Genomic DNA, 23,595 nt, shown 5'->3' on the forward strand with positions numbered 1-23,595 from the left:
TGTTTCAAACGAAAGTTTCTCCAATAAAGTTTATAAATTTGACCCAGTTTCGGCATGAGAAAGCACGTACGCATAGCGTAAGCTAATGTTTTTAATATCACTCTTAACAAATGTTTATTTTGTCTCCCATTATATATTAGTCAAATTGAAAGAGTAATTTTATTTTGGTAACATAAGCGGGCTATGCCCTAGGAAGAGAAAATTAACAAAATTAAGATACAAATTATATCACAAAGCAACCAACTACTTAAATCCCTCGACGGAATCTCTAGAATATGAACTCCGCTATGAAAACTATAAGTAAAATGCGATAAACAAATTAGCAGCAAAATTACCTTTTCTGTGCACATGTCGAATCACCACAAAATCAAAATCCTTAAGCATGTCGCGCACTTTCAGTACTAAAGGTCAACAATTGATTGAGATATCAAAATGACCCATAATCATCGACACACCACCAAACCTCTGCAATCAGAATAGAGCAGTTCCCAATGCTAACCACGAAACCATATCGCCATTCTCCTAAGGAATCACGAAAGAGACCACCCCCAAAAGCTCTTCATGTCACCCTTCTAGAGACACATCTATATTTACCTTTAAGGTATCCATCGAGGGGAGTACGATCTAACCGGAAAGAGTAATTTTAATTAACGGTAAACGCAAAAATGCGAGTGATATTGTGATTACAATAATTATTATATTAAGTATTATTATTATTATTATTATTATTATTATTTGCTCGTTATTATTTTAGGGAGCAAGATTATGAAACTAATTCAGCCTCGTTTGACAATCCTAAATGATTCACCCTCGCTTGCAAAGACATTAATTTCCTTTTCTCTTTTTGATGGGCAAGGACGCAAGGTTATAATCAGTCTCTTTTTCTCTAAATACAATAATTAACTTTAAGTTACATTCTTCATCCACCCTTAACTATTGCGTATTACCTAAAATATTACAAGTATTATATTTTATTTAATACTGTATTTAAAAATGCGATAAAATCACATATTTCACTTATATATTATTATACTTTTTAAAATCGTTATTATCACACCCCCCAATATATAAAACCGTTAGTTTCACAATCCCAAAAGATAATCCATAAAACAAATTAAAACAAAAAACGTAAGAAAAAGAAATCGCGTTAGCGTTTGAAAAAAGCATGAGGCCACACCGAATATTCCTCCGCAGCCGAAAAGCGTGACTACAACTGTAGCTCTATAAATATATAAAGGGCACGCAACTTCAAAATCAAAACCCTCCCTATATTCGTTTGAATACATCGCTCTAATTTTTCGGATTTTGTATCTTGAATCGTAATGGCATCATCTGCAGCTCTCAAGAGATGGCTCAGGCCCGAGGTACTTGCTAGATCTTCTTTTCTTTTTACCGTCTAGTTTATTTTTATTTTTGTTTTTGTTTTTGTTTTTGTTTTGTGATTTGTTCGGATCTGATTCTTTGTTTTATGAATTTTAGGTGTATCCGTTGTTCGCCGCCGTCGGAGTGGCGGTGGGGATCTGCGGAATGCAATTGGTTCGTAACATCTGCACGAATCCTGAAGTCAGGTATTTTTTTGACCTTGTAGCTGCGCTGATTTCTCTCCATGTTTTCTTTCTCGTTTCAAATGGACGTTTTATGATATGTATAGATCTGTGTGCTAGTTTTGTTATATGATATGTATAATAGTAATAATAATAAAACAATAATAGTAGTAATTAATTAGTCCTCGAGATTCTCTGTTTCAAATAATGTTGGATTATACATTGTGTTTTCATTAGATTATGTATACAAACCTGTCCTATGCTGTCCAATATTATGCGGTCAAATTATTTTATTTTTGTATTTCAATTTATTTAATGAGTATACAGTATCTGGTGCATCGAATTTATGAAAATTTTACGGTAATTTGGTAATGCACATTGATCGTGTCTTGCAAATGTGCAATAGTATGCATGATATCTTATAAATCAGTCATATAATTTGGTAATTCTGGCATTTGCCTGACCGAATAATATTCGGTGTACATGTCATGGAAAAATATGAAATGAAGGTAACATTGTCTACATGTCATAGTAATATTGAAATTCAAGGGTGCAATTGTGCACATTTCTTGACAAAATGGAAAATTGAGGGTGTGTCTCTGTATTAAAATTTGTGGTCCTCTCCCTGATTAGAGAGCACAACAATGATGTTCATCATAGAGGTTTTTGCGATAATATTGGATAAATATTCTGAAAAATAATGTCTTAAGATGAGGAAAATGGAAATCAGTCATATTAATCCTTCTTCTGGTTGGTGAAATACCAAGTGCTTGTTTAAAATATTAACCCTTCAAAAAGATCAAAATTTATTTGATACTTGCATATTCCATTTAATCATATATTGCCTTTGTTCATACTTGTTTGTGTGACCTTTGAACTTAATGATGAGATTGTTAAACCTGTGTTCCAATTTTGTGAAATGTAGGGTGAATAAGGAAAACAGAGCTGCTGGTATTTTGGATAATCATGTGGAAGGGGAAAAGTACTCTCAACATTTTCTTAGGAAGTATGTCCGTAACAAGTCCCCCGAGATCATGCCTAACATCAATGGCTTCTTCTCTGACCCCAAATATTGATCGATTACTGATGAAATACAATTGTTTTGAAGTTATCAAGATACAACAAATGACAGAATTGCATTTTTTTGGCTCTGATTGAGCACACAAATAAAAGAACCAATATATACTTTTCACAACAATTCATGAATGATTTGGGTTAAATCTTTCCCCTTTTATATTATTGAGCATTCTTATGGTTCATTTCAGTGTATGTTACATTCAATTTGTAATCTCATCAAAATTTTCATTTCCACTATATCATGTATACAATGACCAAACAAAGGATTTCACTGGATATGGAATTTTTATATCGGGTAGAAGCAGCCAATATAGTACATGGTTTCTGTAGTACTCCGTATTAGAATTGGTGCCAGAATTCAGTTCAAATTTTAGTTTGTAGATCAGATCATTACATCCTAGTATAACTCTTGCCTCCAGTTTTGATAGAAAGAGTTTGAATGGAAAAGACGAAACATTCATTCGGATGTGTGCTCTATCTGCTGCTTCTCTTTAGCTTCACCACGCCAGCTACTCCATGCTTCAGTATAGTGGTGAAAAAGGTCTCCAACAGCTGCCACAACATTGATGGTACAAGATTAGATAATATGCCCAATTCCTATAGCTCAACATGTAGTTTAAATCAAGACAGGATCCACGTTTTGGGGCTAAATTAAGACAGTTTGCTTCGCAGTTATACCATGTGAAGAAATGTGATTCCTTGAAAGAGTTGTTTCATAAGAAAATTTGAGCTAAGAAATTAGGAATTAGTTACCTTTGTTGCTGTACTGTGGCTGATAAGCACAAAGGGGACTGTCAGAGTTTTGAATCTGCGCATCTTTTCTGGTTTCATGGCTCCATACCGTAGTAACATTTGGGGAGAAGGGACCAAATACGAATTCCTTTGAGCTGCATTTCTGATGCTGCTCAGTCAAGGCATTATAAGTATTGCACCTTTTCACTGATGTGTTGGTGATATCAGCTCCGAACGCTCTTCTCTTCCGATTCTTATCTTCCAATGCAATGGAAGATCCATTTCGGCTCCTTCCCACACTTGTCCACCTAAATGCTGGTTTTCCACTCCCAGGATCGCGAACCTGTAGAAATATCAAGATTTGCGGAAAAGAATCAGCTTCCTATGTGCAGGGGGGAAACGGAAAGGGGATCTGTTGAATTTTTAAAAAGTGATTGTACTATTGTAGATAAACCTTTTCAATGAGTCCCATTGATGAAAACACATTAGCAATATCATACAAGCGCCTAATCTTTGCTGCATATGAGAAACAAAATGTAAGAGTACTACATAAGTTTGCATACAATTTCCATGTGTTCACTATAATGAAGGCACATCTAAAAGAAAGATTGAGTTACTTCTCATAGCTGTGCGGTCAAGGTTGTCTCCCAGCAAAGCTAATGCAGCACCATCTAGTGATATAATCTCCGCCTTTAAGTGATGAGCAAGAAGATCCAGATCAAACTGAATTCGTTCACTTGATTTCTGAAATCCAGATAGAGGCAAAACTTACCTCAGAACAAAGGAAAAGCTTGACAAAATTCTGTGTAAGAAGCCCCAATGATTTTTCCCTCTTGTGCTCTGTACAACCACATGAGTATAAAGAACAACCAAATTCAGTTAGATGGAGAAGATACTAAATAGGCAGTGAATCAAAGGAGGTAGAGATGATAGCTCCACATAAATAGGAGACTCAGTAATTCACCACTTTTACCCGATTGAGAGCATTTGTCTGGACACTCAGCCTTCGAATCAGAGGGCAGACTATGTTCTTTATCATTCGAGACCTGGGGAAAGAACTCACATTATTATTGCAAGCTAAATATAGGAGTACTATTATCATGCTGCTCTACGCCTACGCTTTGTAACACATAATGGTTAACATGACTACGACTATTTTGTGGACGTTCTTCAGCTCGTACAACAAGAGGTAAGTCTGAAAAGCTAAAGAAAGCAAGCAGTCAATTTAAACTTAATTTGCTAAAGCCAGCAAGATACATTGGTGATGTAGGTATGGAACTCCTCTTTCTGTCCCTGTTCCTGTAATGAAACAATGCAGAACAAAGTTACTATGCCATTAAGATTGAGTGCCAAATACATTGATTTTTTCATACTCCATAAAACCAGTCTAAACCAGACTACCTTGAGCACCTCTAAAGCCCCAGAAATGGCAGCATAACCTTTCCAAGTGTATTGATTTTTCTCTTTCTTCTGTAAAACCTGAACATTTCCCCTTAAAGTTAGAATCATAATTCCAAGTTTAGATTAAAAGCTAAGATAGTTACCCCAATGCCTTCTAAAATATTCACAATGTCATATATTCTTCGCCGCTCAACACCTAAATACAAAGTCCAAAAAAAAGGTTTAGCTCCCAATTAGAATTTGTATCATGATATCAAGTTAGCTATTTTAAACTCAATTTCCTCTTATTTTACTCGATCAAAATACTAATTCTAAAAAAATTAAAAGCAGTCCAGAATTATACATAAAAATATAGGAGATAAATGAATTTATTAACTAACAAGTAACATCTCTTGCATTTTCATCCTCACAATCAATTTCATATAATCACTCGAGTTCTTAAATTTTAAAAACTCAATTTCCAAAAATAATCAACAACAGATCGTATTATTATCCAGATTGGAGAATAGATTCACACCTAACTGAAGAGCAGAAGCATCCAATCCGATTGAGTCCACGCCTTCGCGATCGTATAACCTCAGGAAACTGCAGAATACCAAAAAAAATCACTCAAACGGAAAGCACGAATCATATGAGTATTCATCATATACAGATGATAAAATCACGAATTACTTGGTGCATAGAAGACCGAGAGACTTCTCCTTGCGGCAGTAAAATGCATCTTTTGTGCGAGAATCGCGAGACGCCATTCCAGCAATCGATTTCAGAAACCGGAGAGATTATCTAGCTCGGATGAGTTTTGATGGAGGTGAATCATAAATTGATAGGCATGGCGCAACTAGGGATTTCGAATTTGACGACTTCGGGTTTACAGATTTGGAAAGGGACGAGTACACTACCTTAATGCCTCGCGGGAATTCGAATTCAGATGAAGCGCGGGCTTAACGAGTTTCCATCACTCACTTTTTCCTTTTCTTTTCTTACTCTCATCATGATTTATGATTTTCAATTTTCACTTTCGATAAATTTTATTTATATACTAGTACTACTAAAGTAAAATGTTTCACTTTTACTCAATTAGTACCTACCAAGAAACAATAATCGAACGGTAGCTTTAAGTATCGTATTTAGTGAAGTTTTTCGACTTTAGTAAATTGCCAGTGTGTTAATCGACCTTTGACCCATGTCTATAGCTTTAAAAGCCGAATTTAATGAAGTTTCCTGACTTTTGTGGACTAAGGGGAGTTCAATCTACCTCTTTTGTGGACTAAGGGGAGTTCAATCTACTCTGACCCTATGGTGGCAGTTATAAAGGTCGAATTTAATGAAGTTTTTCGATTCTCATAGGCTGTTGGTGGTTCAATCGACCACTGACCCACGTGAATCCGCCATTTTGATTATCGCATTCTTCCATGTTTTGGCTTTCGTCATTTGAGCTTAATTGATAATTTTGTAATTGTAGGACATGACGAAAATATATCTGTTAGATCAGAAACTGCTATTTGATGAACATGCTAATATTTTCTTAAAAATCCAAATTCCACCAAGAGAAGAATTGACGATTGCCTAGAACAAGATGTGACCCATATGAAAATGGAGGTCCATGAATAAACCATGTTCATATCCACCAAACCCCATACACCACACATAATGGAAAAACTAGTGCAACCAGCACCAAATAATTGACTTTAGTAAATTGCCAGTGTGTTAATCGACCTTTGACCCATGTCTATAGCTTTAAAAGCCGAATTTAATGAAGTTTCCTGACTTTTGTGGACTAAGGGGAGTTCAATCTACCTCTTTTGTGGACTAAGGGGAGTTCAATCTACTCTGACCCTATGGTGGCAGTTATAAAGGTCGAATTTAATGAAGTTTTTCGATTCTCATAGGCTGTTGGTGGTTCAATCGACCACTGACCCACGTGAATCCGCCATTTTGATTATCGCATTCTTCCATGTTTTGGCTTTCGTCATTTGAGCTTAATTGATAATTTTGTAATTGTAGGACATGACGAAAATATATCTGTTAGATCAGAAACTGCTATTTGATGAACATGCTAATATTTTCTTAAAAATCCAAATTCCACCAAGAGAAGAATTGACGATTGCCTAGAACAAGATGTGACCCATATGAAAATGGAGGTCCATGAATAAACCATGTTCATATCCACCAAACCCCATACACCACACATAATGGAAAAACTAGTGCAACCAGCACCAAATAATTGACTTCCTGAATAGCTGAAATGATTCCCTTGCCATAATCATCTAATGCAGACAAAATGATCAACTACAACGAATTTAAAGTACATGAAAACTGAAACCCATTGGTCTTCAAAACAAACAAAATATGTCTTATACTCTTTTGAATATGACAACCATGAACTGATAAAAGTCTCACCAGACTTCTATTGATCAATGGTGGATACCTCTTGCCACTCCCCATCCACGGCTTCCTTCCACAGCGTGACATTGTTGTCGCCAGATGCCACAGCCAGGAGATTTCCGGTCAGAGACCACGACACCCTCCAGACGGGAGTCTTGAAGTCCTTCAAAACTTTACCTTCCCACTGATCACCTTCCTTGGCCACGGTCCATATCACGACAGTACCATCTTGAGAGGCACTCGCGACAGTTGATTTTGGAAGTCCCAAGTTTGGTGCCCAGGAAACATCTCTCACCCAATCTGAGTGATTCTGGAGGGCAGGGAAGCAGTCCATTTTCCATATACCATTGTTGAGCTTCCAGATCTTCACTGTGTTGTCGCAGCCACCGGATGCAAGCTTCTGAACTGGTTCCAATATTCCAGATCCAACGAGCGCACCTGGAGCCATTGAAGGGGCCCATGTAACTGAGGTCACCCCAACAGGATGAGCTTGGTCTATTTTTGTAGTATCCCAGCCACCATCAGCTCGAGATGTGTAGACTGAAATGTTCCCGTCCGAAGAGCCACCGGCCAAACACAATCCCAACTCATGGGGTGCCCAAGCAATGGAATTAACTGATGATTTGTGGTCAGTGAAAATATGAGATTGGGTCCACTCGTTTGGATTACCTTCCTTCCAGATGATGACTTTACCATCATAAGAACAAGAAGCCAGTGTCGAGCCAAACTTGGGGTGTGCCCAAATTACCTGCCACACTGGTCCTTGATGACCAGTCAAAGTAGCCAGATGCTGGGAAGAGTTGTTGCTCACACCAATTATTTTTATAGTGCCATCGGATGAAGCTGTTGCCACACGTTTCCCATAATAATCCATCGACACATCATGAACAACATCATTGTGGCCGGTTTCAATTTTCTGTGGAGGCATCTTTCTTATTGGTTATACCTTCGACCTTCGTAGAATTGCTTTAAGTTTGCTTTGAAACCCCTGTATATCAGAACATACGCATTCAAAATAGAACTCCTCATATATTTCCAACAGAATTCTATGAACTATTCAAAATTTATAGTATCACAGCATCATTATCGAGCAAATTAGTGTACGTTGTGTAACCTGTCAAATAAAAACTAGCTGACCGAAATGACATAATTAACAAAGCACGCGGCTCCAAACATACAATTGTTGCAGCTGAGTTTTAAATGTTATCAATGGATTCAATCAGACCAAGCATGCTCACACACAGATCGAGCTAGCTTCTTGATACAAATCAACTAGATTAGATAGATCCTTGCCCCATTTCCCCAAAAATTAACAGCACACAGGCAAATTAAGAGCAGAGACAGAGCGTATGAAGTCAAAATCTTCCTCAATTACATAAACGAAAGGAAAAACAAAACCTAGCCCTAATATAAACAAACTATTTTTCTTCGGCAACTTACTTCGAGAATGTATCTAAACCAAATAAATCATATTTACATCACCTCGATCTCGAGAAGATATCAGAAATGAATAAGCTTAGACCTGAATGAAACGGATCTAATATTCCCCAATCCCAGATCTCATAATTTACAGATCACAAGCATCGGAAGCTAAAAATTTCACAAAAAAAATAAGATAATTGAGGGATTACAAGCAATGATTTACCAGGTATATGTCGATTGGAGCTTCGGATCAGATCGGCTGCTAGGAGGAAATCGGAGAGGAGGAGAGAATTCGAGTCGTACAACTCTATAAAGCTAGAGCGATATGCGTTAAAAAAAAGTGGGGACGTGTTTGGTTGCAACTTACTTGGAATTTCGGTCCCGGTTAAGTTTCGAATAATAGGAATTGGAAAAATATCATTTTATAAATTGCAAACAAATTTGGAGTAATAGAATTTGGGAAACTTTAGTTTGTTTTGCAATTTTAAAAATTAATTGGAAAATCGTTAAATTTGGATTTTTCTATGTTTATTATCCAATGAAAAAATTCGGATGTCAAAATGTAAAATATTGCTAATATTTTTTAATAAAATTAGGGGAAATAGCCATTTAAATCACCAAGTTTTGTCAAAATCTGGTCTATTCCACAAAGATTGAAATCCGCTAATTAAATCACGAAGTACCAATTTTTCTAGTTTATCCCATGAGTTGAATTTTAGGTGAAATCTTTGTTGATGTCGATTGAGATTTCAAGATTGACTAAGATTTAAATCACGAAAAGGATGTGTGTATAGTCCAAAGTGTAATCACAAGGAGTTTGATCTTAAAGTTGGATTGAGATTTCAATGTAAAGATTCAAATGTTCCACCCATTCAACTCATGGGATAAACTAAAAAAAAATTGAAACTTCATGATTTAATTAGCAGATTTCAAACTTTGTGAGATAAACAAAATTTTAACTAAACTTTGTGATTTAAATGGCTATTTAACTATAATTTTTTTTTAAAATAGACAACATCATTTAATTGATTAATGGTAACTATATATGATTTCTTGATTGACATGTCACAAAAAAATTCACAATTAATAACAAATATATTAATAACAAATATAATTGTAATAGTTATAAATTTTACACTACATATCATATGTTGCCATTATTTATTAGCACATTCATTCTGGTATTTCATATTGACTGAATTGTTTAATACATTTAGGTATCGTTTAATAATTGCATTGGGATTTACTACATAGTTAATAAATAAATAGATTATTGAAATTTTATGTGTATAAATTAACATGAGTAAGCGTTTAAAAAACTAATGAAGTATGTTACGACCCATAATATCAAAGTACTATTAATAATAACAATAAAAATAGGAAGCTAAAAATTTCAAGGGTAATAAGATCATTTTAAATTAATTGACATAATTAAATTTTCCATGTAAATCAACTTATCATCCTACTTATTTGTTGGAACCGTTTAAGTTTTAACACATCAAAGCATGACAAATAAGGATGCTTGACAAACTAATAGACCAAAAGATGATTTAACTCGAATAGACCTTTTGTTTGATTGAAATTGTAACGACCCGCCCATCTAGGGTATAATAAATGCGGTGATCGTTATCTAAACAGACTTAAATGCATCAAAGATCATAGGCTAGGGTTCCATTTGAAAAGAGATTTTCACCAAAGCATTTAATGAACAATTTAATAGGAAAAGAATTTAATGCTTTAGCAAAGAAATCCAATAAAAGGCTATCACCATAAATGCTCCAAAGTAGCAAAGGTACCAAAATATTTCCAAGTGTTCTATACCCAAAATATACCCACAAAATAACAGCATTCATCCCAACCAAAAGATCATAAGTTTTCATAAAAAAAACATAGCATAGCATAGCATAGCATAGCGGAAGCGACCAAGAAAGAAGTGAGGCTATGTATGAGGACACAACGACACCTTAAGTACCAACAGATCATCTTATTATTCTCTACTCAACACCGCCGCCCGCTCATCACCACTCAACCTGCACATATGGAAAACACATGCAGGGCTGAGTACGATAATCATACTCAATGGGCTCACTGCCGAAAACAGTTTTATCACAAATATAGTCATTATCATGCCATTTTCAAGTGTCCATCGGGGTTTTAACTTTAGAAAGACCCGAGGCACCAAAATATCTTCTTTCTCAAATATCACGGTCGCGCAACCATTTTTCTCATAGACGTTTACCATATCCTCATTCTACATGACAAGGAATGCGGCCGCAATCCAGGTCACTAGACCGGCCAACCCGTACGCTGACTCTCGGTCTAACATTGGTGTACACTAACCCAAGTAGAGTTTGCGGCTCTACAAGGATCCGAATTCGATTATAACAATAGTGGCATAGCCACGAGGGATAGGCACGACAAAACAAATCAAGGCATGATAACATATCTTTCATTCTCATCAATATCAGTTTAGGACAATGTCCTTATTTTAAAAGAAAGCCCACCTCGTAGGTTTAGCTCGATAGAATTCTCTTCTCCTCGTTTATCACGCTGAGAGCGCGAAGTATCACCTTTAAATTAGGCGTATCACAAATCAGTTTCAATCATGGATTTCAATATTATGCATGATCTCACGTTTCCCTTTTTCCCATCGATTATTTTCAAAATCATCAATATCAAAATCAAAGTATGATTAACATACCATTTTTATTTAAATACTCATTCCAAAATCACCAATAATTCGTATCACACATGAGTGTTCCACACACACAACACACGCACACGAACACAACAATTGTGCACGCCGATCGAGGCGTGCACACACACACTCTCGGCCACACACACACACACACATCCATGCCTCGCAAAATTTCACCGATTAAACCCCTTTCACTCGTTCTAGATGCATGTGGATTCAAGAACACCGATTAATCGGTAGAAGAAGAGAAGATCGATAATTAAAGTACCTTTTCCAAAAGAACGAACGGTAGAAACAAGGAATTAGTCTTGATTCTTCAATAATCTCTTGAATTTCACTTGAATTCTTCTCAATTGATGAAGAAATCTTGAAGAAACTTGAAGAAAACTTGGAGAGAGAGGGGAGTAATTTTCGAAAATATGGGAGAAGTGGGAGACGCCGGTTTTTGTGATTTCTAGGGTTTAGGATCTCTCCTATTTATAGAGTGCCAAAATAATATCCCAATAATTAATTAAATAAAAGATTTGGGAGAGATATTGGGGAAGTGGCGTTGAATTGGTTGAGAAGAATGAGGATTTCAAAAATTATAGGCTATTTATTTAGCCTATATTTAAATTCAGATATTTTACGGAGTAGAATAATATATCACGGAGCAAGAATAAAATAAAATACTCCCCAATTTAATAGGAACTAGGCGTGACTTTTTTTTCCTTTTCCAATAAGGAATAAATTCAAATCCTAATTTAATTAGGATATGGTAAGATCTTCTTAGATTTGGCAAGATATGCTAGGATATTTTAGCATATTTATATTTATTCATGGAATAGAATAAATGAGGAATCAATAAAATAACAAATAAATCCTCCTTCTTTTCTAGATGAGATTTTCGAAAATCTCATGAATATCCAAGGTGATAATTTCAAAAATTCCATGTAGGAATTATAGAGTATTTGGACTTTGGATTTAATTTGGATAATTATCCCAAACAAATAATTAAATCTAAGAAAAAATAGGATTTCTTTTCCAATAAATATGATGGCCGAAAATTCCACACTTTTTTCAATAATGCTCCTATTAAATTCTCACTCATCCCTTAGGAAAAATAATTCCCCACAATTATATTACTCCGCATCAAAACTCACATTTTCAAATCAATCATCTCTTCACTTTCACTTCATTTTCTCATCGTATTGACCTTTCAACGACCACATCATTTTTCCACATCTTTGACTATTCAATAGCCACGTCAACATTTCAACAAGTTGACTATTCAACTCAAACTCCATTCTCATACGCAATTAGGTCACAAAGACACTTATGCAATTAATCACTCCTCAAATAATTCACATATCATAGCATTTAAGGCATTTAATGCAAAAATTTTATAACCCGAAAATTAGGGTTTGAAAAAGTGGGGCATTACAGAAATAATACTATCTTATAAGAATATATTCAATTTGTTATGGATGGGAAGCTATGCGTGGTGTCTAAGATAGCATCTTGAGGGTGCATGGGAAGGAGTCGAAGGGTCCAATGCAGCATATCAAGAAGAGTTCAAAAATCAGTTAGGGAGACTAGCCGTTGGAGCGGTTATGTTCTCGGTTGTGACAGATTTGAGTGAAGTCTCTTTCACTCAATGTTTTTGTATAAATAGTATAGAGTTTTAATTGAGTTACGGATTCTAGTAGTTGTATCTCTCTTCTTGAATCTTCAATAAAAGTTTCTCTCCTTCAAGATTCAATCAAGTTCATCTTCTACACTATCAACCTCTCACTTGTTCGATCACTTTCTTGGCTCACTTTCATCAATTGGCGCCGTCTGTGGGAAGATCGATTAGAGGCGATGGCTGCACGGTTAGAAGCAGAAAAGTTCACGGGAAAAAACGATTACGGATTGTGGAAGATGAAGATGAAGGCGGTTCTCATCCAGCAAGGATTGGCTGAGGTGCTCACTACCGCGAAAGCTGACGATATGGAGAAGTCGCCCGCTCTTGACGAGAAGGCACAGAAGAAGTTCGCTGAAATGCAACTGAGAGCTCACAGTGCTGTTATTCTTTGTTTGGGTGACAAAGTTCTACGCGAGGTGCAGACCGAGACCACAGCCGCTGGAATCTTGAAGCGGCTTGATGAGGTCTATATGGCCAAGTCTCTCGCAAACCGCCTCTACATGAAGAGGAGGCTATATTCATACAGCTTTGCGGAAGATAGATCCATTGTTGAGCAGTTAGAAGACTTCAGCAAGTCGATTGATGATCTTGAGGCAGTCGATGTGAAGATCAGTGATGAAGACAAAACAATTCTAGTCTTGAATGCCTTGCCTAACTCATATGATCAAATGAGGGATGCCATCCTCTATGGGCGTGATAAGCCCATTACATTAGCCGAAGTACATTCTGCTCTCATGGCAAAGGAATTGCAGAAGGGATCAGTGAAGCGCCAAGAGCCCCAACCAGAGTCTCTCATTGTCAAGAAGTTCCACAAGAAAAAACAATTCAAGAAAAGGGTGGAGGACTCAAAGGCTGAAGGATCTGGGATGAAGGAGACCCGCTCTTGTCATTGGTGCAAGAAGCCAGGGCATTTGCAGAAGGATTGCTATGGTTGGAAGAAGAAACAAGCTACTGAAAATCAACCTCACAGCAATGTCATCAGCAGTGAAGGGGAAGAGCCTGCTGAGGTGATGAATGTGATGGAGAGTGGGGAGAAAAGCTTATGGATCATGGATTATGGCTGCTCCTTCCATATGTGTCCAAATAAAGGTTGGTTTCTTGATCTTGAGGAATGCAATGGATCTGTGTTGTTGGGAAATAACAACACTTGTGCAATCAGAGGGATTGGAAGCATTAAGCTGAGAATGTATGATGGCTCTGTAAGAATCCTATCTGATGTAAGATTCATTCCTGAGGTTAAGAGGAACCTCATTTCCCTTGGAACTTTGGAGAGAAAAGGTTTTCTGTTCATTTCAGAAAATGGAGAGATGAAGGTCTGTAAAGGAGGTGAAGTAAAGATGGTGGCCAAGAGAATGGGCAGCCTATACTACTTGCATGCCACAGCTATCTCTGGAGAGTCTCATGCAGCCACCAAAGATGATCTAAGAAGCTGGCATTACAAGCTAGGACATCCAGTTGAAGGGACCTTGAAAGCACTGGTGCAAAGAAAGCTGATCCATGTAGGAGATCATGCAGAGCTGGGGCCTTGTGAGGATTGCTTGCTGGGAAAGGCCAAGAAACTATCCTTCCCAACAGGTAAACATTCTTCAACCTCTCCACTGGATTATATTCATTCAGATTTATGGGAGCCTGCTCCAGTGAAGAGTTTGGGTGGAGGTAGGTACTATATGTCTATTATAGATGACTTCTCTAGAAAGGTATGGGTTTACATCTTGAGGGAGAAGTCAGAGGCCTTCACTACTTTCAAGAATTGGTGTAAGGAGATAGAGAATGAGAAGGGAAGATCTCCAAAGGTGCTCAGAACAGATAATGGTTTAGAGTACTTGTCTAAAGAATTTGATGGTTTTTGTCTACAGAAGGGTATAAGGAGGCACAAGACTGTCCCTGCCAACCCCCAACAGAATGGGGTGGCAGAGAGGATGAATAGGACGTTGCTAGAAAGAGTGAGGTGCTTATTGTCATCCTCTGGTGCTTAGAAACACTTCTGGGCAGAGGCTGCTTCTACTGCAGCATACTTGATCAACAAATGCCCATCTTCAAGCATAGGTGGCTCTATACCAGATGAGATGTGGTATGGTTCAAGCCCTGACTACTCAAGATTGAAGCCATTTGGGTGCAAGGCATTTGCACATCAGAGACAAGGAAAGCTTAGTGCAAGGGCACTGCAATGTGTAATGCTGGGATATCAAAAGGGTGTGAAAGGCTATAGGCTCTGGTGTGTTGAGCCTGGGAATCAAAAGATTGTTGTGAGTAGAGATGTGGTCTTCATTGAGGACCAGATGCCCTTCCTGATCAATAAGCAAGCAGTGAGCTCTGGTCAAAAGACTCATTCTGAGGATAGTTTTGAGGTGGAGTCTGGGGTTTTTTCTGATCAAAATGCAGATGGCATATTGGAAGATTATGAGGAGACAGTAGAGCCTCAACAAGATCAGCAACACACTACTCAAGATTATCAAATTGGCAGAGATAGGCCAAGGAGAGCTAATGTGAAGCCGCCAGCAAGGTTTAGTGATTATGAGATGATGTTTTATGCTCTTCAAATAGCTGAGCAGATAGAGTTGTCTGAGCCAGGTTCTTACACAGAAGCCATTAATGGGCCAGAGAGAAAGCAGTGGTTACAGGCTATGAAAGAAGAAATTCAGTCTCTTTTGAATAACAAAACTTGGATTCTGGTGGACAAAGCAGAGTTCAGGAAAATCATTGGTTGTAAGTGGGTGTTCAAAAAGAAGATAGAAGCTGCAGATTCTCAGAGTATTAGATTCAAGGCTAGACTTGTTGCGAAGGGTTTCAACCAGGTGGAGGGAGTGGATTTCAGTGAAATATATTCCCCTGTGGTCAAGCATAATTCTATCAGAGTGCTACTAGCAATTGCAGCTAAGAAGAACTGGGAGCTAGAGCAGATGGATGCTAAAACGGCCTTCCTAAATGGAGATTTGGAAGAGTCTATTTACATGATTCAGCCTGAGGGCTTTGTTGTGCCTGGTGCAGAGGATATGGTAAAAAGAGCATTTATGGTTTGAAACAAAGCAGCAGACAGTGGTATCTAAAATTTGGTGAGAGTCTAGAAAGGTTGGGATTCTGCAGGTCACTCTATGATAGCTGTGTATTTGTGAAGAAGGAAAAAGGAAGAGCAGCCACATATTTGTTGTTGTATGTAGATGATATGCTCATCTCTGGGCCTGATGCTGAGGAGATCAGGAAGATCAAGGCTCAGTTGAAAGTGGATTTTGAAATGAAGGACCTTGGAGTTGCCAAAAGAATACTTGGTATGGATATTGTCAGGGATAGAAGCAAGAAGAAGCCATGGCTGTTTCAAACTGACTATATTCAGAAAACATTGAAGAGATTCAAGGTTGAGAACATGAGAAGCACCTCAACCCCTTTGGCAGTTCATTTCAAGCTCCAGAAAAGTCAAAAGGCAGATAGCCCAGAGGAGAAAAAGGAGATGGAGCTGATCCCATACTCCAATATTGTTGGGAGTTTGATGTACATGATGATATGTACTAGGCTTGATATAGTTCATGCTATTAGCCTCACCAGCAGATACATGGCAAAGTTTGGCAGACAACATTGGAGTACCTTGAAGTGGACCTTGAGGTATCTGAAAGGAGCTGATAAGTTAGCTATTTTGTTCACTGATCGAGGTGGAGCTGATGAGGAAGCTCTGATTGGCTTTTGTGATTCAGATTTTGCAGCAAATCTGGACACAAGAAGATCTCAAACTGGTTACATTTTCACTTTGTTTGGAGCTGCTATATGCTGGAAGTCTAGTTTGCAGAATGTAGTGGCCTTATCTACCACTGAGGCTGAGTATATGGCTCTCACTTCAGCTGTGAAAGAGAGTAAGTGGCTGCTTGGGCTGATATCAGAGTTTGGGATAGATCAGCAGAGTGTTGCAATCCACTGTGACAACAATGGTGCTTTGTGCTTGGCTAGACATCAGACATTTCATGAGAGAAGCAAGCACATAGATATCAAGTTACACTTCATCAGAGATGAGGTGGAGAACGGGAAGATTAGGGTGGTGAAGATTGAGACTGCTCACAACCCAGCTGATATGCTCACAAAGCCCTTGAGCAAGGAAAAGTTTGACTACTGCTGCAGATTAGTAGGCTTGCTTCCTACAGGTTTCTGATAAGATACTATGCCTTAGACAAGGTGGAGATTGTTATGGATGAGAAGCTATGCGTGGTGTCTAAGATAGCATCTTGAGGGTGCATGGGAAGGAGTCGAAGGGTCCAATGCAGCATATCAAGAAGAGTTCAAAAATCAGTTAGGGAGACTAGCTGTTGGAGTGGTTATGTTCTCGGTTGTAACAGATTTGAGTGAAGTCTCTTTCACTCAATGCTTTTGTATAAATAGTATAGAGTTTTAATTGAGTTACGAATCCTAGTAGTTGTTCTCTCTTCTTGAATCTTCAATAAAAGTTTCTCTCCTTCAAGATTCAATCAAGTTCATCTTCTACACTATCAACCTCTCACTTGTTCGATCACTTTCTTGGCTCACTTTCATCACAATTAATATTTATTCATTCATTTGAACTTCGAAGTTATTAAAATTGTGATTTCTATCTTATTCACAAAGCTAATGACAAAGTGTTGATTTTTAAATTAAATAATAAAGCTGACGTCGATAAAGTAGAAATACAATTTGACCCCTAATATTTACTTTCTTAGAAGTACAATGTGAACAGAGTAAAATTTACAGTAAAGTGGAATATATTTTTCATATTTCCAAAAACCCTACCAAAATTGGTATATAGATTACGCAAATGAATTTATACTAGTAGGAGTAAATATCTAGATGAATAAATGTATTTGACATATTGTCAAACATAATAATAGTGCAATTATATTTTTATTGTGAATTTTAATTTTGTTTAGACCTTAATAACCAGTGGAGTGAGTGACAAACAGATCTCAACACTATCTCGACATCAACGGCACATCAAAATCGTCGTCGACTTTGCAGGCGACGACCAAAACCCCAGCTCGCTACGATCACCGGATCTCGTTCCAACCGCCATGGCATTCTCCACCCGCCGCGGCGCCGGCGGATGGGCGCAGTCTCTCCTCCCCACCGCCGCCACAAAATCCCCATCCAAGCAGCCGCGGAAGTCGCGGAGGCGCACCACCGCCGCCTTCCGCGATTTCATCCTCGCCAATTTCTTCACAATCGGACTCTGCGTCACCTTCTTCTTCTTCCTCTTCGTTCTGTTCCGATTCGCCGCCGTCCCCGGGCCGTTGCAGTTGCGATCGGCGACGGCGCGCGGGCGCGCCGCCCGGCCTCGGAAGCCGGTCGTGCATAAGTCGCCGAATAGGACTATTTTGGCGGCGGATGTGGATATCACTACTAAGGATCTGTATGATAAGATCCAGTTTCTGGATGAGGACGGTGGGCCGTGGAAGCAGGGGTGGCGCGTGAGTTACAAGGGTCATGAGTGGGATGATGAGAAATTGAAGGTGTTTGTGGTGCCGCATTCGCATAATGATCCTGGATGGAAGCTCACTGTTGAAGAATATTACGAGAAGCAGTCCAGACATATTCTCGACACTATTGTGGAAACGCTTTCCAAGGTTAATATCATTTCTCCATCTAACCTAGATCGGAGTTGTTAGGAAACGTATTTATAATTTGGTGAGATTCGATTGAACATTAAGTTGAATTATGTTCTCAATTTAGCTGATAGATACCAAACTTTTAGGATAAAATGGAATTTAATATAATTTGGCTTTTATTCTATTGTACTTATCTGGTGCCTCATCAATCTAAAAAATTTCATGCTGTTTTCATGGTTATAACTTATAACAGGTCGATGACATTCAATTTTTGCATGCTGCTGAACTATAGTTGCTTCTTGTTCTATCCTTGGTATTGATGGTTCTTGTTTAAGACCAGAATTTGGTTTGTGTATATAGGAGGTGAAATTTACAAAATCTGCTTGATTGGTTGATGTTGTTGTAGGATACTCGGAGAAAGTTTATATGGGAAGAGATGTCTTATTTAGAGAGGTGGTGGAGGGATGCTTCAGAAGCGAAAAGAGAATCCTTCACCAATTTAGTCCAGAATGGTCAGCTGGAAATTGTTTCAGGTGGATGGGTTATGAATGACGAGGTAAATTGCCCCCAGCCCCCACTCCCTTATATTTTCAGTTTCAGATAAACTACTTTTCAATTTTTATTGCCATTATATTTGTATTAATTAATAGTAGATGCAAAATCTTACCGGTTGTTTTTTCATCTTTGTACAGGCTAATTCACATTTTTTTGCTATCATTGAACAGGTAACTATGCAAATTTTGTTTGTTATTTTAACTCACTCTAGTAGTCTAGTTTAGCATTATGTGTAAGGTGAACTGTCTGATATCTGCTTGGATGTAATTATGTAAATGGGAGTGCTATAGCTTTCATTGATTTGTGCCCACCTTATAGTACTTTATTCAATGAAGATCTCAAAGCAAATACTTAAATCTTCTAGGCTATATATGTGTGTGTGTGTGCAGGCGAGGCATCAAATGTCTCCGTGTTATCGTGAGTCCTTGAGTCTCCTGTTCTTTACTGCACCAGCCACCAGATGTATAAAATTCTTGAATCTGATACTGAACACAGAAAATGAAATTAACCTAGGATTGAATCCACAGAATAGTTATATTTGTACTAGTAAATTATACAGTGAACTTCGTAATTTTATATGTACGGTGCAGTAATCAAAGCAGACTCACAATAAAAAAGGAGACTCATAATAACCAACCTCCGATTATGAAAATTGATGGTGAATGCAACACTAGGGATCAAATTCATAAGGAACAAACATTTCATTTAATTTAGTTTTTTACGAATGTGGTCAATTTCACTGTGAATGTGGTGACTTTATACATTCAATGTAGTGGTTTTAGCATTTTTAGTTTTGACCATAAGAATGAGTTTCTACATTAACGTGCGCCTACGAACACATATACTATATAATTATAAAAACTGTTTTTTTTCAGTCGCCCCTATATATGTATATTTATATATGTGTGTGTGTGTGTTGGTTAGGGAGGCAGGGTGTGAATCACATCATGGTACTGTCAGTGATGATTTCTTATTAATTTTTAAAATGATAGATCATGTGTATGAGCGTATCATATAGCCATGTGGTTTCGTCACTGCTATAAAACTCCACACTATGTTTTCCTAAATCTGCTTGTTGGCTTGCTTATATTCTGCTTTTGATCTTGATCGGGCGCTTGACCTGGTCCACCATCTAGTGCCTTTTATGACTATGATTCTGCTTCATATGATGCATATATATGTTCTATTCAGTTCCATCTCAAATCTTATCCACCCCGCCACCCCAAGGGAAAAAAAGTATCATGTTTACCATCGCATAGCTATGTAGATAAATGTACTTGCATTTTATGGTTATGATAGAGATTTGATTTTTCTGGACATGTTAGTATAATGTTAGGTGCAACTTTAATTTAGATTGGTGGAAACTAATTACTTATGAAGTATTGATCATAAACTGTGTGTCTCAGATGACAGAGGGAAACATGTGGTTGAATGAAACTGTTGGGGTTATTCCTAAGAATTCATGGTCAATTGATCCATTTGGCTATTCATCCACTATGGCTTATCTTCTCCGTCGCATGGGATTTGAAAACATGCTTATACATAGAACACATTATGAGTTGAAGAAGGAGTTGGCATGGAATAAGAAACTGGAGTATGTATGGAGGCAGAGCTGGGATTCTGATGAATCAACTGATATATTTGTCCACATGATGCCCTTTTATTCTTATGATATTCCACACACCTGTGGGCCAGATCCTGCTGTGTGTTGCCAATTCGACTTCGCTCGAATCCGTGGATTTATGTATGAGCGTTGTCCCTGGGGACAACATCCTGTGGAGACCGACCATGAAAATGTTAGGGAGAGGGCACTTCTGTTGTTGGATCAATATAGGAAGAAATCCACGCTTTACCGAACCAACACAATCCTTATTCCCCTTGGTGATGATTTTCGCTACATCAGCATTGATGAAGCAGAAGCTCAGTTCAGGAACTACCAAATGCTGTTTGATTATATTAATTCTGATCCTGGCTTGAACGCTGAAGCTAAATTTGGCACTTTGGATGACTATTTCCGTACCATGCGTGAAGAGGCTGACAGAATAAATTATTCTGTTACTGGTGAAATTGGCTCTGGTGAAATTGGTGGTTTCCCTTCTTTATCAGGTGATTTCTTTACATATGCTGACAGAAGTCAAGATTATTGGAGTGGCTATTATGTATCAAGGCCTTTCTTCAAGGCTGTTGACCGAGTGTTGGAGCAGACACTCCGCGGTGGAGAAATGATAATGTCATTTTTATTAGGTTATTGCCAAAAAGCGCAATGTGAGAAGTTGCCCACTAGTTTTTCATACAAGTTGATTTCTGCTAGAAGGAACTTAGCTCTTTTCCAGCATCACGATGGCGTCACTGGTACAGCCAAGGATCATGTGGTTGAAGACTATGGGACGCGAATGCATATGGCTTTGCAAGACTTGGAAATTTTTATGTCTAAGGCTATTGAGGTTCTCCTTGGAATTCGCCATGAAAAAAATGATCAGCTTGCTGCTAATTTTGAGCCAGCACAAATGCGGTCTAGATATGATGTTCAGCCTGTGCATAAAGCAATTAGTGCCCGTGAAGGTACAGTCCAGACTGTGGTTCTCTTTAACCCATTGGAGCAAACAAGAAATGAGGTGGTGATGGTGGTTGTTGAGAGACCCGATGTGACAGTTTTGGACTCAAACTGGACATGTGTCAAGAGCCAGATCTCTCCTGAACTGCGCCATGACAATAACAAAATATTTTCGGGGAGACACCGCCTGTACTGGAAATCTTCTGTCCCAGCCATGGGATTGCAGACTTATTATGTTGCTAATGGGTTTGTTGGATGTGAGAAAGCCAAACCAGCTAGTCTGAGAATTTTCGCTCCATCAAAGAAGCTTTCATGCCCTGCCCATTATGCTTGCTCGAATATTGACAGTGACACAGTGGAAATTAGCAATCAACATCAGACACTCTCTTTCAATGTAAGTCATGGACTTCTGCACAAAATAAGTCACACAGATGGTCGCATGAATTTTGTTGGTGAAGAAATAGGTATGTATTCTAGCAGAGAGAGTGGGGCTTACCTCTTCAAACCAAATGGTGATGCTGAGCCTATCACTCAAGCCGGTGGAACAATGGTGATCTCAGAGGGCCATTTGGTAAGGGAAGTGTACTGTTATCCTAAAACATCATGGGAGAAATCGCCAATTTCCCACAGCACTCGCTTGTATAATGGGGAAAGTACAATACAGGAATTTGTGGTTGAGAAAGAGTATCACGTTGAGCTTCTTGGTCAAGAATTAATTGATAAGGAAATCATAGCAAGGTATAAGACGGATGTCAATAATAAGAGGATCTTTTACACTGATCTAAACGGCTTTCAGATGAGCCGCAGGGAAACTTATGACAAGATACCTCTGCAGGGAAATTACTACCCAATGCCCTCTCTTGCATTTATGCAAGATGTAAACGGAGAGCGCTTCTCTATACATACTAAACAGTCCTTGGGTGTGGCAAGCTTGAAAAATGGGTGGTTGGAGATCATGCTTGATCGCCGACTTCAGAACGATGATGGCCGTGGCCTGGGTCAAGGGGTGTTGGACAACCGTCCTATGAATGTGCTTTTCCACATCCTGTTGGAACCTAACATTTCATTACCTGCTGATCCTGTTTCGAACCCTCGCCCTTCGAGTCCCTCTCTTCTATCTCATGTGGTCGGTGCTCACCTGAACTATCCAATTCATGGGTTCATTGCTAAAAGCCCTGAACCAATATCTGTGCAGCCCCCTCCTAGATCATTTTCTCCATTGGCGGCTTCTCTCCCATGCGATTTGCATATCTTGAACTTTAAGGTTCCCCGACCTCAGAAATACACTCAGCTCCCCATAGGAGAGCCCAAATTTGCTCTCATTGTGCAAAGGCGGCATTGGGATAATTCATACTGTCGAACCGCCAGGTCACAGTGCTCAACTATAGCTGACGAACCGATCAATATGTTTGACATGTTCCAGGGGATGAATGTTGCGAGTGCAAAAGCGACTTCTGTTAATCTGCTACACGATGAGACTGAAGATCTTGGCTATAATGAGCAGTTCGGAAATGGCGCTCAAGAAGGCCACATCCTTATCCCTCCCATGGAAATACAGGCGTACATGCTGCAGATAAAGCCTGTGCAATAGATGCTGCTGTCATATAAATTATAGAACATGTTCCTGCTATCGGTTTGCAACTTCCCGTTTGTGAGAAGTAGATCTCTCCAAACTGTAACGTTCAACCTAAGTCGGAAATCTTGAAGCACATGCTGCTGGAAGTTTTGTAGAAATACTCGTCAGCCCCTTCGGGTTGTATGATGGAGCATCTAACTGGTTATAAGCTGGCTATCCCACTAGTCTAATAGATTATGTAGAGATGTGTACTGTATATTCTCAGGCAGAGACCATTTGTTGGCAAAAATGGGATATATATTTTACTCGTATTGAATGTCCACAAATGCTTATAGATGAGATGAGATGAGATGAGATGTGTATTATATAGACACTTGCAATTGTTGGAAATTACTCAGCCTTTTTTTAGTGTATTGTCATACGCTAT

At 38.4% G+C, this 23,595-nt stretch overlaps 3 protein-coding genes and 1 pseudogene across 5 annotated transcripts; 2 read left to right on the plus strand and 2 right to left on the minus strand.

The window, feature by feature from the left end:
* The first annotated feature begins 1,223 nt into the window (after positions 1-1,223).
* On the plus strand, positions 1,224-2,803 carry LOC125204827 (uncharacterized). Its single transcript, XM_048103568.1, has 3 exons — positions 1,224-1,364; positions 1,480-1,568; positions 2,470-2,803. Exons 1-3 carry the CDS (start codon positions 1,323-1,325, stop codon positions 2,618-2,620), a joined length of 282 nt encoding a protein of 93 aa, XP_047959525.1. The 5' UTR covers positions 1,224-1,322; the 3' UTR covers positions 2,621-2,803.
* An 84-nt stretch (positions 2,804-2,887) lies between these two features.
* On the minus strand, positions 2,888-5,759 carry LOC125204825 (E2F transcription factor-like E2FE). Of its 2 annotated transcripts, none has more exons than XM_048103566.2 (11): positions 5,427-5,759; positions 5,272-5,339; positions 4,898-4,950; positions 4,755-4,832; positions 4,611-4,652; positions 4,327-4,399; positions 4,126-4,193; positions 3,971-4,043; positions 3,808-3,869; positions 3,375-3,696; positions 2,888-3,173 (listed from the first exon to the last, which is right to left on the minus strand). In XM_048103566.2, the coding sequence occupies exons 1-11, from the start codon at positions 5,501-5,503 to the stop codon at positions 3,079-3,081; spliced, it is 1,011 nt and encodes a 336-aa protein (XP_047959523.1). In that variant the 5' UTR covers positions 5,504-5,759; the 3' UTR covers positions 2,888-3,078. The 2 variants fall into 2 exon arrangements, with proteins under 2 accessions (XP_047959523.1, XP_047959522.1); XM_048103565.2 differs by having other exon boundaries at positions 4,318-4,399.
* Positions 5,760-6,991: 1,232 nt separating this feature from the next.
* Positions 6,992-8,935, minus strand: LOC125204826 (protein transport protein SEC13 homolog B pseudogene; annotated as a pseudogene). The gene is made up of 2 exons (XR_016132652.1): positions 8,785-8,935; positions 6,992-8,127 (listed from the first exon to the last, which is right to left on the minus strand). The product of XR_016132652.1 is annotated as a protein transport protein SEC13 homolog B pseudogene (transcript).
* An 8,879-nt stretch (positions 8,936-17,814) lies between these two features.
* Positions 17,815-23,576, plus strand: GMII (golgi alpha-mannosidase II). Its single transcript, XM_048104464.2, has 4 exons — positions 17,815-18,501; positions 18,890-19,039; positions 19,176-19,208; positions 20,445-23,576. Exons 1-4 carry the CDS (start codon positions 17,950-17,952, stop codon positions 23,181-23,183), a joined length of 3,474 nt encoding a protein of 1,157 aa, XP_047960421.1. The 5' UTR covers positions 17,815-17,949; the 3' UTR covers positions 23,184-23,576.
* Positions 23,577-23,595: the final 19 nt, after the last annotated feature.

This window comes from Salvia hispanica, chromosome 6, assembly GCF_029641045.1.
Source record: "Salvia hispanica isolate PSC_SH4W2 chromosome 6, Shi_PSC_v1, whole genome shotgun sequence".
In the NCBI taxonomy this organism is placed as follows: domain Eukaryota; kingdom Viridiplantae; phylum Streptophyta; class Magnoliopsida; order Lamiales; family Lamiaceae; genus Salvia; species Salvia hispanica.

What these genes read in the sequence shown, in the direction of transcription:
- GMII (XM_048104464.2), top strand. Translation starts at nt 17,950, where the DNA reads ATGGCATTCTCCACCCGCCGCGGCGCCGGCGGATGGGCGCAGTCTCTC. An exon ending in TTGTGGAAACGCTTTCCAAG is followed by an intron (nt 18,502 to 18,889) that starts GTTAATATCATT and finishes ATGTTGTTGTAG; the next exon opens with GATACTCGGAGAAAGTTTAT. An exon ending in GATGGGTTATGAATGACGAG is followed by an intron (nt 19,040 to 19,175) that starts GTAAATTGCCCC and finishes ATCTTTGTACAG; the next exon opens with GCTAATTCACATTTTTTTGC.
- LOC125204825 (XM_048103565.2), bottom strand. Translation starts at nt 5,503, where the DNA reads ATGGCGTCTCGCGATTCTCGCACAAAAGATGCATTTTACTGCCGCAAG. An exon ending in AGCTTTTCCTTTGTTCTGAG is followed by an intron (nt 4,044 to 4,125) that starts GTAAGTTTTGCC and finishes CATCACTTAAAG; the next exon opens with GCGGAGATTATATCACTAGA. An exon ending in CAATGGGACTCATTGAAAAG is followed by an intron (nt 3,697 to 3,807) that starts GTTTATCTACAA and finishes ATATTTCTACAG; the next exon opens with GTTCGCGATCCTGGGAGTGG.
- LOC125204827 (XM_048103568.1), top strand. Translation starts at nt 1,323, where the DNA reads ATGGCATCATCTGCAGCTCTCAAGAGATGGCTCAGGCCCGAG. An exon ending in AGAGATGGCTCAGGCCCGAG is followed by an intron (nt 1,365 to 1,479) that starts GTACTTGCTAGA and finishes TATGAATTTTAG; the next exon opens with GTGTATCCGTTGTTCGCCGC. An exon ending in TGCACGAATCCTGAAGTCAG is followed by an intron (nt 1,569 to 2,469) that starts GTATTTTTTTGA and finishes TGTGAAATGTAG; the next exon opens with GGTGAATAAGGAAAACAGAG.